At 47.2% G+C, this 12,900-nt stretch overlaps 1 protein-coding gene across 8 annotated transcripts in view; it reads right to left on the bottom strand.

Annotated features, from left to right (window-relative positions):
* Window positions 1–1,673: 1,673 nt before the first annotated feature.
* Window positions 1,674–12,900, bottom strand: part of LOC103761275 (D-aspartate oxidase) — a 50,745-nt gene continuing 39,518 nt past the window's right edge. For 7 of the 8 annotated variants that reach the window (XM_029962675.1, XM_029962676.1, XM_018077977.2 and 4 more), the window contains 5 exons: window positions 10,538–10,644; window positions 7,465–7,672; window positions 7,159–7,267; window positions 6,096–6,272; window positions 1,674–3,570 (listed from right to left, as the gene is read on the bottom strand). In XM_029962675.1, coding sequence (XP_029818535.1) covers window positions 3,003–3,570; window positions 6,096–6,272; window positions 7,159–7,267; window positions 7,465–7,672; window positions 10,538–10,644 — 1,169 coding nt within the window. In that variant the 3' untranslated portion in view covers window positions 1,674–3,002. Of the gene's footprint in view, window positions 3,571–6,095; window positions 6,273–7,158; window positions 7,268–7,464; window positions 7,673–10,537; window positions 10,645–12,585; window positions 12,601–12,900 lie in introns of those variants that run through there. The other variant, XM_018077982.1, reaches the window with a different exon arrangement.

Raw genomic sequence — 12,900 nt, 5'->3', positions numbered from 1 at the left:
TTGTTGAGAACAAGGTCCATCATAGCACCTCTCCTTGTTGGCTGCTCTATCGCTTAGAGAAGGAAGTTGTCATCAGTGTATTCCAAAAACCTCCTGGATTGCTTATGTCCTGCTGTGCTGTCCCTCCAACCAACATGGGGGAGGTTGAAGTCCCCCACGAGGACCAGGGTTCATGAACATGATGCTGCTTCTATCAGTCTATAAAGGGCCCCAACCTCTTGGTTTTCTTGGTCAGGTGTCGCAAATAAGTGTTATAAGTGACCTGTAGCAGATCCCCAGTATAATGTCACCTGTCCCTACCCTACCTGTGATCCTGACCCACAGTCTCCTGGTCAGATCTTGACCCATCCCCAGGTGAAGCTCCCTGCATTCCAGCTAGTCATTGACATAGAGGGCAACAGCCCCTCCTGCCTGTCCTCCCTGCCTGTCCTTCTTAAAGAGCTTGTATCCTAATTGATGTAATTAATTAAATACAAAGTTCATCCCCTATCATGAGTACGGTATGCAGTTCTGGTCCCTCAATCTCCAAAAAGGTATGTTAGAGTCAGAAAAGATATAAAGATGGGCAGCAAGGATGACCAAAGATATAGGATGATTTTATATGGTTAGCAGCTATTATGTAATTATGTATTATGTAAACCAAGATTCTTCAAGGTGGAAGAGTCCGAGAGGGAGTGTGGTAGAGCTTTATAAAATCAAGAAGGATCATGGAGAATAACTAGTCACCACCCCTCACACGATGCAAGAAAGGGGCATCAAAAGATGTTTTCAGGTTCAAGACAAAGACAAGGAGCTCTGCTCCTGGGCAAAGAAGTGTGTCTCTTTACAGAACCTGTTTTCACAAGATGTTGGGGATTACAGAAGCACCACACATGGCTTTAGAAGCAAGACAACAAATGTGTGGAAGATGAATCATCTAAAGCATGAAGCTACTCCTCAGCTGAGGAAGACCCTAGGCTAGAAGTGGCCATCCCCTCTGCTGGCCATGACCAGAGCTAGGACACCAGACTGAGGGGTGCAGCTGAAACCATTCTGACATTTTTATCAACCGGACAACTTTTAGAAGTAAATTGGAAGAAACCCCATGGCCCTCCAGAGCATAAGTGCACAACCACAGCTTTAGTTTCTCATGGGGCTATAATCACCCTATTAGTATCAGTAGTGTTTCTTGCTCCAGGATAAGCTACACTGTTTACTATTTTTAAAGATTAAAATAAAGATTTAAGAAAAAAAATAGCCCTTTCTCATGTTCTTTTTCCATGTATTTTTATGTTCTGTGTTAGCTGAGGACAAAGCTGCAGTTTGACAAGCCCTACACCAACACTGCTGCCAAAAGCAGCAGCTCTGCCCTCTCATACCACTGGAAAGCACAAATGGGGGAGTGATAGAGGGGGGAATGCAAAATTAGCCTTCAAAGCTGAGAAAAAGAGGGCAAGGCTGCTGAAGGCAGGGCTGGCTTAAGCTGGTCCAGGCACTTATTGACCTATAATTTAATTTGGTGATGTTTCTTCTGACAGCTGTCATTTGCAAAGGATAACTGTCCTCATCCCCAGTGAGAACAGCAGAAGTTGGCAGCCACGACTGAATGTGGCCTTTCCTGGCTGTGTCAGGCCATCTCAAATGAAAGAAACACCCTTATTTATGAAAGGAAACACTACAGAAATGACCTGTGCTCCATTATTAGAACTTTATTTATCAGTTCATTTTAATCACATAAATTCTTGAAGGATTTTGAATAGTTTTGTAACTCTAAGGACAAAAAAATAGACAAAAGTGGATGATACTCTTAAATGAGACATTTAAGATCTAATGAGTAATTTAATCACTAACAATCAGACTTGTACTTTGATAGTAAGATCCAGTTTTGGAGAGTGATTATCTTCAGCCACATCAAAGAGCTTGAATTGCCGAGGGCAGTGTAAAGCCCAGCTTGGCCTTTGCCATTGAGTGAGATGGTCTGGGCTCTGGTGACTCAGCTTTCTTACAGCAGAGGAGCTTGCTCACGTCCCATTACAGACAAATTTGTCTTTAGAGTGTATATCTAGTCTTAAATGGCTCTTCTCTTTTATGAAACTGATCCTGGTGTTAGAATCCTTGTTGGTTTGTCTCCAATTTATTCATATCAGCTGTTGCAAGGAATGCAGACAGTGTTGATGTGAAGTAGAAAAGAGATGCTTTCATTCCCAAGCCCACTCTGAAAAATCCTGTTCTGTGGAACACAGGCCATGTCAATGTTGCTATGCAGGGTGGGGGGGAAATCATCTGTGAGAGCAAAATCTGAGAGACTTGGTGGAAAAAAAACAGACTTGCAAACAAGCGTGAGAAAAGATGCACAGAACTGTAGTTCATATGGGGCAATGTTAGCAGAAACTAAGTTCTCTGAGGTGTAATATGAGCAAATGCAGTGATCAGTATCACAGACCTGCTCTTAAAATCACTGTGGCAGACAATGACCTAACATTGTAAGAGCTGACCTGGAGCGCTGTAATGCAGCACTGTGTGTGGTTTTCTTTTCCTTGTAAATTATATAGTCGATGATAAAATTTGTTAGGAATGGCAGGAGCAAGGGCAACCCTAGATTAGATTTGGCACAAGAGGAGAGAACTGATTTTTACTGAATCTGAACCTAGTGTATCTGACACCCTTTAGATGCAGAAATGCTAAATTGATGTTATTTGTCTTATACTGCAGCAATGTGATCCCTGTTACGTGGAAAGTATTTATGTATCTTGTCTTCTTCTTAACATGAGGCTAGGACAAAGGCCCAGGGCAGCAACAACGCCACACAGAGGAGACGAACAGCTAGACCAATACTTGGAGCAAGCCACCATGCCTTTCCAAGGTAGCAGCTGGAAGCCAGGTGAGATACCACTGAATATCTGCAATGCCACAAGTTGTTGACTTAGTTTCTTTCCTTTTATTCTGTAATGGAGTAAAAGTCCAAGCTGCTACTAGGAGAAGAAACACTAGCCTGCTGTAAATGGAAAAGGAGCCTCTGAGATTCAAAGCTTGGCCCCTGATGAAGAGCCTCTCAGGGCAGCAATGCACTCTCCCACCAGGCGAGCAGCCTCTTTGGCTGTGCCCCTGTGCACTGAAAAGCCACCTGCCCCATGCCCATAGTTGTGGACCACTGGGAGCTTAACTCCTCCTTGGCTCAAAACCTCCCTCTGCAGTCTCACACTCTGCCTGGATGGCCTCAGGCCCACCTTCACCTTGATATCCTGAGCTTCCCGCAGTGAGGGCTCAAGGGAGCAGCATCTGTCAAAGATGTCTTTGGTAGTGCCAGGGTTAGGGGAGAGACTCCAACTCTCCTTTTCCCTGGTTCCCCCCAGGGTTACGCTGTGTATCCCTGGGTAGATGTAAGTTAAGCCATCCCCGTCCCGGATGAAGTTTTTCACCCAAGGAGCATAAACCTTGAGTACTTGTCCCCTGACAGGGAAGATTTTCTTGTCCCCCACTAGCTGGTGGGCTCCAATGCCTGTGCAGTTGACAACGATGTCATATTCACTGTGCAGCTCCCACAAGTCTGAAACTTTTCTGTTGTACATCTGGACGCCAGCTGCTTTCAACCTGCAAAAAGACTCCAAAAGTGAGGCAGGAAAGAAACCTCTAAACCCTCATTCATTATTATGAACATTAAGTAAATGAGATAGATTTCCTTTGCCTTTACATAATGATAAAAACCAAACAACAGATGGGACAAAAAAAAGAAAAGAAAATGCCATGGGGGTTCTGTTTGTCATTTGATCTCTGATTTGATCTCATCAAAGCTATTTTTTAGCTTTGTTGGGCTGGAAAAGATACAGCAAGTTGATCAGTTTTATAGAAGGGTCTGGCAGAAGACCCTAGGCAGACAGTCAGGTCCTCATGGTCTCATTGATTCATTTCTGTAACAGTACCAAGCTTTAACAGCTCAAGCAAGCAGAAAACCAACAGATTTATTTACCTACTTACTCATGCTGGTGACAGAGCCATCATATTACATCTGTTCTGATGTGCCTGTTACATGCCATCACATTCATTCCCAACACCCCTCCTGAGGCAGAAAGTCATCTAATGCCATGTGCCAAGCCCTAAGACATCCATGCAGGCCAGGCAGATGTGGCATGGGACCCCCAGGGAACACACAGCCTCCTAGAGCAGCAGCCAGGAGTCACCTAGGACAGCTCAGAGCACTATAGATCCATGTCTGCTCTTCAGCAAAAGTCACCTCCTCTTGACGTTTATTTTTAAGCTCAATTTCAAGCTAAATCCTCCCCTGAACTTGCCTGAAGCTTGAAGCTCTTCCCTGTGGAAAATCACTGGCATGAGATGGACTCACTGCATGCTGTCAGCTGGCTCCAGTTTCTGGGGGTTTTTACTGGGGGGTTTTAGCATGAGCAAGTCAGGAGACAGGTCTGTGATAATGATGGGAAATCCTGTCCTTTGCAATATTCCAGCAGCTGGAGAAGTCATCAACTTCACTGTAAATGCAATGGTTTCCCACAAAGCAGTGAGTGAGAGAAGGATCCAGGGCATAGATGATGCTCTGAGGCCTGGTGCAGCAGGACATTGAAGCTGTTCGGGAAGAACAGGGGAGGTCTCACACAGCAGCTCTGGCTGGGCAACTTGCTGGGAGAGCTCCTAAGTGTTGTAATTGGAACGCTGTCATCATGCCATTAAAAAACCACCATTAAAAAAAACTCCTGAAAATTCCAGGATTCAGGCAAGCAAGCAGGAAAAAAAACCTGAAGTCTATTTTTGGACCAGCCAGGTGGGCACAAAAACAATTTTCCTTGTGAATTGCCAAGAGAATAGTCTATAAATACTGCTCAGGTCACCAGGGATTTGAGAATTAGTTACATGTTTAATATGCTCTCACTTCTCATCACCAGGGAGAAGAGAAAAAAAAAGAGCTTCATCATCTCATTAGACTATATTCTTTGAGAAATAAGAAGACTACAGCAGGAATGAGGAGAGGGCAGAAATCTCACGGCAGATACTAAATGGGTTGTACAACTTAGTTGTCCTGCAGCAGAGATTGCTTGTGTTAGGCAATGAAACATGACAGAGAATGTGTACCAAGTAGATGGCACAGACCTCACGTGGCACTGGTGCCACGGGAGTACTCCCAGCCTGTCTGGCTGCTAGAACAAGAAATGCTTTTTTCACATTTTGCAGTGTGATGAAAGGCATCCAAGTAACCAGCTGAGCTGGCTGGCAATTTGTACCTTGGTGTCAGTACACATCTCTTTACTTAACCTCAAATCAGTTTGCGGCCTATCACTTTCTCTCAATTAGAGACAGCTATTTGCTCACTTTAGAGGTATTTAGATGGATTAAATACACATTCCAGATGTCAAAGCCCTTTTAGATCTGCATCCTGTCTCTCCTACAGTTCTCCAAAATCCGTGTATTTTGGGGAAACTTAGAAATTTGGAAATTAGCAAATCTTCTAACTTTGCTGTCAATCCAGGCATGAACTCTGAAGCCACAACTCCTCAGAGTGAGTGCATCACCTATCTTATGCAGGCAAACATTTTCAGAAGGTTTGTTACAAGATGATGCTATTTAACGGGTTTTTTTCACCTGACTGGATTAAGAAATTACTCCAACCGTTGACCAAATTTGAGATTAATTGGTTCAGCCACTTCTGAAGTGCGAAGTCTTCACAGATAAGACACCTTCCTAGACACGCCTATTCTCTCAGGGGCTGGATGTATCTTCAAAAACAGAGGGATATTATTTGGGAAGTTTGACAAATGAGGATCACCCAAACATTTTCTTAGGACGTGGCAGGTTCCTGATGTACCTTCAAGGTCTAGCTGGCCAAGCATGGCTCCTGTGGCTAGGTTGGTCCTTTGCCCAGGGTCACTCACACTCCAAGCCCCACTGTACAGACACACTGGGAGAAAGTAGACATTGCATAAATGGGGCCTTTCACATTTTTGAAAAATTGGGTATTTATTTCCTGTGCTTCTCCCTAAGGAAGATCTTGTTGCATTTTCCCCACTGGCAAACAGCATTTTTCCAGTTTTGTTCAAATCCAAGGTTCTCAAAGAGACCTCATCTTGCCTGAGTTTCTCTCCACATGCCCAGCCTGCAGCAAAACCAACCTTTTCTCCAGCCACAGCAGGTAGGGTGGACAGTCACATTTCAGTGTCGTAAAGGCTTGACCGAATTGGTACTGTGGGAACTTCTGGAGTTCTGCTTCGGACATTGGTCGAAAACCCAGGACTGCATCTGACCAGAAAGGTAACTCTTCCTTGGGAGTGCTTTTAAAGATCTGCCACCTAAAAGGACACAGAGAAAAACCTAGAAACCTTTACTGCTAGTGCTCTGCCATGTTACGTGTCACATCAATCTTAGCACAGACTCAGGAGCTCAGGAACCTGCTTCTGCTCATCAGTACAGCTCTGAAAGGTTAATAGCAACAGGGAAACATTGCTGCCTGCTACTGCAGTACTTGCCTGGACAAATAGGCAGAGGGTTGGCACAGCTGAGCTTGAGGGTGACACACTGGGGTAAATAAACTGCAGAGAGTTCTTCCAGCAATAGTGTATGTACCGAGTTCCCATGTACAGTGTCCCTGCCACAACCTGGCTGGACCTGGTAGGGCCACTTGCACACCTGCTCATAGTTCTTTGGATACCCATAAAGCTAGAGTGCCCAGTCTCAACACTCCCAAGAGGCAAATTTCTGTGTACATAATAGGCAGCATAAAACACCCCGAACACACCCACCCCTGTGGGAAACCAAATAGGTGTTCAGCCCAGAAAGCCAGAGACAGCTACCCAGTGAGAGGCCTCAGAGATAACAATGGACACCCCTAACTGCATCCCTGTACCCAGTTGCTGAAGCTGGAAGATCCTGCAGTCCCATCCCTATGAAGACCACCCCTGCTGCTAGGAACTGGTGGATGACAGTGAGGAAAACATCAGTTATTGAAATACACTTGACACTGGTCATTCTTGAATGGTTTTTCTGTGCACACCTATGCATGAATTTTGCCTAAAAATACATCATATCTGAGCAGTTGCAATGCAGTTTCTTGGGAATACAGTCATAAAACCTAGTTGATGAAGGGAATACACCTGAACTCCAGCAAGGAAAACCTCTCTGACTGCTCCAGAACACAGCACAAACACACCAAAGGCTGCCCCAGGGGGTTATTCTTACCCAGAGACCAGGTGAATGCCAGCCTCTGATGCCTCGGCTGAGTTGCTGATGGCAAAAAGGTAAGTGAAAGTCTCTTTGAACCACTGCTTCTGCACGTGAATCGGTGTGCCTGCGTGTGAATGAAATTAAACATGCAGAGAGGAATAATGCAAAGAACAGAAGTGTACAAATGAGTGTCAAGGATATGGGACAGACAGAGAACACAAGTGAAGGCACTTTTCTTCCTGAGCCTCTGTGCATCGCTGCACACCCGCACATATGGCTCCATAGGGTGCTAAGGGCAATGCCACGGTGAACTTCACGAACCTGGGTATGTGTGAGGAATGAGCATCCCAGCAGCAACATCACTCGTTGTGTTGGGGCTGAACTGGTCTGAAAGGACTGTCACAGAGCAGCTGGGACAAGCCTCCACAATGCACAGTGCTGTGGACAGGCCAATGACTCCCGCGCCGACCACTGCGACCTTGGGTGCTGCCATCTCCAGGATACAGAGGCAGAGGAAAAAGAAACGTACCTGCATTCAGAAACAACGTATCACATGTCACTATTATCCAGGCCTCACACTCTCATCAGGCTATGAAATACCCACACAAAATGTAACATAAGCCCCCCAGAGCAACTAATTGAAGGCTAACTGCTGCACACAACCAAGGCAAAAGTGAGGATTAAAAAAATCATCAGCCTTTGATACGATGACAAATTTTTGAAAAGTACTTCATCCTCGGCACAGGAGCAGAGGGCAAGAGAGAGATCTGTGTTTTGGCTGTTTTGGGGCAAGGTTTTTTTAATAAAACCCAAGGGATTGAGGCACCCATAGAGTTTTCAATCATGTCAGGTGCAAAAGTCATGGAGCCCTGAAGAAACTGGCTTTTTGGCACCATAAGGAAAAAGGTTGTTTCAATATTGGGATCTCCAGCAACGAGACCTGCTGCTGCCTGGGCAGCAGAAGCAAATTGCACAGGAGGCAAATTGGTTACGCTGAGGAAAGGGTCCAGCCATGGTGGGAGATGCTTCTTCTGAACATTCATCTTAGTTCTCCTGCCCCCGAGGACTGTGTTACCTGCTTAGCTCTGTCCTGGGAAACAGGAATTTTACATATTAAACATAATGAATATTCTCACATGGTACAGCCTGGCTGTTTACATGCCCACATCCAAAAACTGTTTGGGCCATGGTGCCTTGGCAGGAAAAGTGCGGGAAGAGAAGCTACCTGTGTTCTGGGGGATTTTGTGCCCCTAGTGACTGGAGGTCTCCAAATCCATTCTTGGCCTTTGTACCTGCCAGCATGGCCCACTACCTTGGACAGATCTGTGGGCATCCAAGGTTGCCATGCTCTCCCAGCAACAGACAGTGGTCCCCAGATCTGTGGGCATCCAAGGTTGCCATGCTCCCTCAGCAACAGACAGTGGTCCCCAGGAGCCAGCCAGTCTTGCTGCCTGAAGGGCCTGTATATTTGCCTCTCTCTGCTTTGCTTTCTAAGTTGCTTTATGTCCTGGAGCAGCTCTACTCCACTCCTCAGAATTTTCAACTGCTGATTGCTACTCCAAGAGGTGCAGTGGTTTTATTTTCCCTTGTCCTGGCCAAGTTTTGGAGCTTGGCAACTGTCCTGGTGAGTGGCGCTCAGCTCCTGGTTGACAATCACCTGACTGCCCATCCCAGCGAGGTGCCAGCCTGTGTGTCTGGCCCCAGCCAGTTCATAGTTTTCACACTGGCGAAGGCACGAAGCAGAACTGAACCATGCAGCTCAGTGCACCCTACAAACTCCCAGAAGCCAGAACTAAGTGGGCCCAAAAGAGAGAGACTGGGCAACCTCAGAGGTGATAAATCCTTTAGCAGCTTTGAACCAGGTGAGCTGGGGTGCATCTGCCAGCTCAGTCATCCCATCAAGGGATTACTGTCAAAAGCTAAGCAGGGATCATAGAATCACAGAGTCACAGAATATGCTGAGTTGGAAGGGACCCACAAGGATCATCGAGTCCAACCCTTAGCCCTGCACAGGACCATCCCCAAGAGTCACACCATGTGCCTGAGAGTATCATCCAAACGCTTCTTGAACTCTGCCAGAGTTGGTGCTGTGACCACTTCTCTGGGGAGCCTGTTCCAGTGCTCAACCACCCTCTGGGTGAAGAACCTTTTTCTAATATCCAATCTAAACCTCCTCTGACACAATTTCAGGTCATTCCCTTGGATCTTGTCACTGGTCACCACAGAGAAGAGATCGGTGTCTGACCTTCCTCTTCCCCTCATGAGGAAATTGCAGACTGCAATGAGGTTTCCCCTCAGTCTCCTCTTCTCCAGGCTGAACAGACATGTGCCCTCAGCAGCTCCTCATACAGCTTCCCCTCAAGGCCCTTCATCATCTTTGTTGCCCTCCTTTGGACACTCTCTAATAGCTCTATATCTTTCTTGTATTGCAGTGCCCAAAACTGCACACAGTATTCAAGGTGAGGCCACACCAGTGCAGAGCAGAGCAGGAAAATCCCCTCCCTCCACTGGCTGGCGATGCTTTGCCTGATGCCCCTCAGGACACACTTGGCCCTCCTGGCCCTCCAGGGCACTGCTGTCTCATATTCAACTTGCCGTCAACCAGGATGTAGGGGAAGAATCTCCTCTGCCTGTGGCTCTTTTTTTTCCTGGAGTATATTATCTAGCAATATTCACTCTTGGAGAGGATGCTGAGTGAGATGGACCTTTGGTTTTGTGCCCTTACGGTTCTGCTTTCTCCTATGGGACTTGCTTATCATTGACTAGAAATCCAGCCTCACTAATTGCTTTCTGAGAACCTTTTCTGGAAACCAGTGCCTGCAGTTATAATGATGGGCTGATTTCCCATCTTCCTGTGGCTTTTGGCATATTTGATGTAAATTTAGGCAAGACAAACTGTGTGAGATTATGATAGGTCAGGTTTATTTATGAGATCCTTGCTCATAACTCTTCACACAGCTTCTCACTTACCCCTGAGGTTTTACTACCTAAAATTTGATGCCTCTACTAGGTAGGAAGGGAAAGAGGAACAGGCAGTGTTGCTTGTCATTGCATTCCTTCTGTATCACAGCCAAGGGTTGTTAGCAACCTCTCAGGGCAACGCTTAAGTTTCTTCATATTAATTATCACATCTTCTTTCTTAAGCTGACTATAGAAGTGCCCTCGCAGCGGGGAAAGAGGATGGAGTGGGGGGCGGGCAAGTGGACCCTGAACCACAATTGGTGGCCTGCATGGCTGACACCCAGAAACTCAATATGGAAAACTGTTAGGGAAAGGAGAAGAGAAATGAAGAATATTAGTAACAAGAAACTGGGGGGGGGGGAATAATAATTCTGTAATTACTTAGGAAAATTGGTTCTGAGAAAGGTATTTAAACACATTTTTAATAACAAACCTTCTCGCTCAGCACTGGTAGCCGTGGAAATAGCGTGTGGTTCTCAGCGCACCCAGCGAGCCTCCCAGCAGCCCATGGACAAGCACAGCCCTTCTTCTTCAGCTGCCCTGGAACATATGCGGTGGGTACATTATACATCTGCCAGAGATGTGCTCTCAGTTGTCCCTCACAACTCTCCTTTGCCGAAGCCCTTGGACTGCGATGGAGATTGAATTTCTGGACTGACCTTCCTTCCCTTCCCCAGGGAAGAAAGAGGAGCTGTGGCTTGGGGGAGGCTCAGGTTTCAGAAGTCCTTCCAGTTCAGATAGCATTTTTGCAGACGAGCCGGTTCGATATCAACTGATCCCAATGTTGCAAAATCCAGTGAGGGCAGGAAGGGGCTGCTGACAGTGCTGGAGTCTACAGGAACAGCTCAGAAGGCCATGGCACACCCATTAAATGCAGTGTTTTTCTAGCACTTACTACTGCAGTTCAGGAGCACATCAAGCCTTCATGTGCTAATGTGCCAAAAATCAACTGGGTGCAAAGCAGAGCTACACACAGCTAGTGTCAGCAAGTGCAGCTTGGGCTTTGCAGAACCACTGACCATGCTATGAATGCAAGGCTCACCTATGGCTCTGCCCTGGCAGCATAGCCTGGGCAGAGGGCACAGGAGGAGAAACTACTTTTAGCTGATGTGGGAGCCCAGCTCAGTCCCAGCAGAGGGACATTTCTTGTCCTGTCAGACAGGCCTGTACTGAGGGTTTTGCAAAAATCAGCCTTTAAAAGGCAGACCAGTTGCAGGAACTGCTGGGGAGGGAGGCAGATGGTGTCAGGTACTGTTTAGCTCTCTGTCCCTACATAGTGTCAGAAGAATGGGACAGAAGCCAGAGAGAGTCACCTGGAAGCTGTAATTCCCCAGCAATGAGGACACCAGCTGCCTGATGTGGGTTTCATGGTCCTGCCACCCTCCTGCTCCTCCCAAGCCAGAATGAATTATTTTTAAAAATATTGAGATATTTTGTGATGTGACTTCATCTCCCAACTCAGGCAACAGTAGACAATGCCAGTCTCATGTGTCACAAGGGTGTCCTTATTCTTTCTTGCCTCCCATAGCTGTATGTCATCACTAAGTGCCACAAACCTTCAGCTGTAACCTCATTCTAGCAGTGGACAACATGATCAATATGGATAAATATACTGATCCCCAACACACACACACACACACACACAACAGGCACACCCACTGCCAGCTGCAGCTGCAGCCTGCAGACACAGCAGGCTGACCACTCTGAGCTTGTGTTGCAACCCGTCTGGTCTACCAAAATAAGCATATTTACACACCCAAATAAACAGTGGAAAAAGCCCAGCTGAACTGTTGACCAGAAAATGGAACAGGAAGTAACTGAAAAAAACCAAAATTTGCTATATATAAGTCCTGTGGGTTTTTTTAAACTAACTCTCATTGTAACTAAGTACTGAAATACACTTTTGAATTGCTTGAAGCCTGTGGTACCAGGAAGCAAAAGCTCCAGCCTTTCTGAACTGCTGGAGGGGCTCCTCACCCACCAGAGCACTGCACCCACTGTCCCTGTCAGTGCCTGCCATGGAGCACTTTTTCCCTTCCTTTTTTTTTTTTTGCTGACCACTTTTGATTATTCACTTCCCCAGTTTACAAGCACCCTTGGTGTTGCTTGTCTTCAGATGCCTCCAGAGAGGGGTTTTGCCAGGCAAAAACATGGTGCTCATGATCCACTCCTGGGGGTTTGCTGAGGAGGAGGAGGTACTGATTTTGTCCTTCTGACTCTGGCCTAGTCCCTTTTCTGCCATTTGGGCTGCTCTGTGAGATGTACATTCGGGAAGTGCCACAGAAGGAAGGCAAGGATGTTCTCTCCTCACTGAACAAGGGACCACTGTCAGAAAGCAGGTGTCACAGGGGACCACAGAAAGCACCGTCACAGGGGACCCCGGGCCGACCAGGGAGGCCTCAGCTCGTCCTTCAGATGGCTGTTCGCATGCACGGGAAACAGCTCCTAAGGAATGCTAGGTTATACCGCCCCCTCAGCTACCTGCAAGTCGCCTTCAGCAGCAGCACCTACGCGCCGAGCGCTGCTCTTGCTTCCCTCCCAAACCGGAGAGGTCTGTGGAGCCCGTCGCCGCTCTGTGCGGGGAGAGGCTGCGATCCCGGATCTTCCCCCCAGCCAGGCCCTGCGGTTCACCCCTCCCGCCCCGGGATGTGTGCTGAGCCTTCCCGGCCCCGGCTCTGGAAGCTGGGCTGGGCCCGCGGGAACGCCCGGGGGCAGCGCCCAGTCCCGGGGGGCGCTTCTCTGGCCCTTGGCAGCAAAAGGGCTCCGGCATCCAGCATTTCCCTCTTCGGCTGGAAG

Source organism: Manacus vitellinus, unplaced genomic scaffold, assembly GCF_001715985.3.
Source record: "Manacus vitellinus isolate BGI_N305 unplaced genomic scaffold, ASM171598v3 scaffold_4_pilon, whole genome shotgun sequence".
In the NCBI taxonomy this organism is placed as follows: Eukaryota; Metazoa; Chordata; class Aves; order Passeriformes; family Pipridae; genus Manacus; species Manacus vitellinus.
This window is presented reverse-complemented; position numbering and strand designations above follow the sequence as displayed.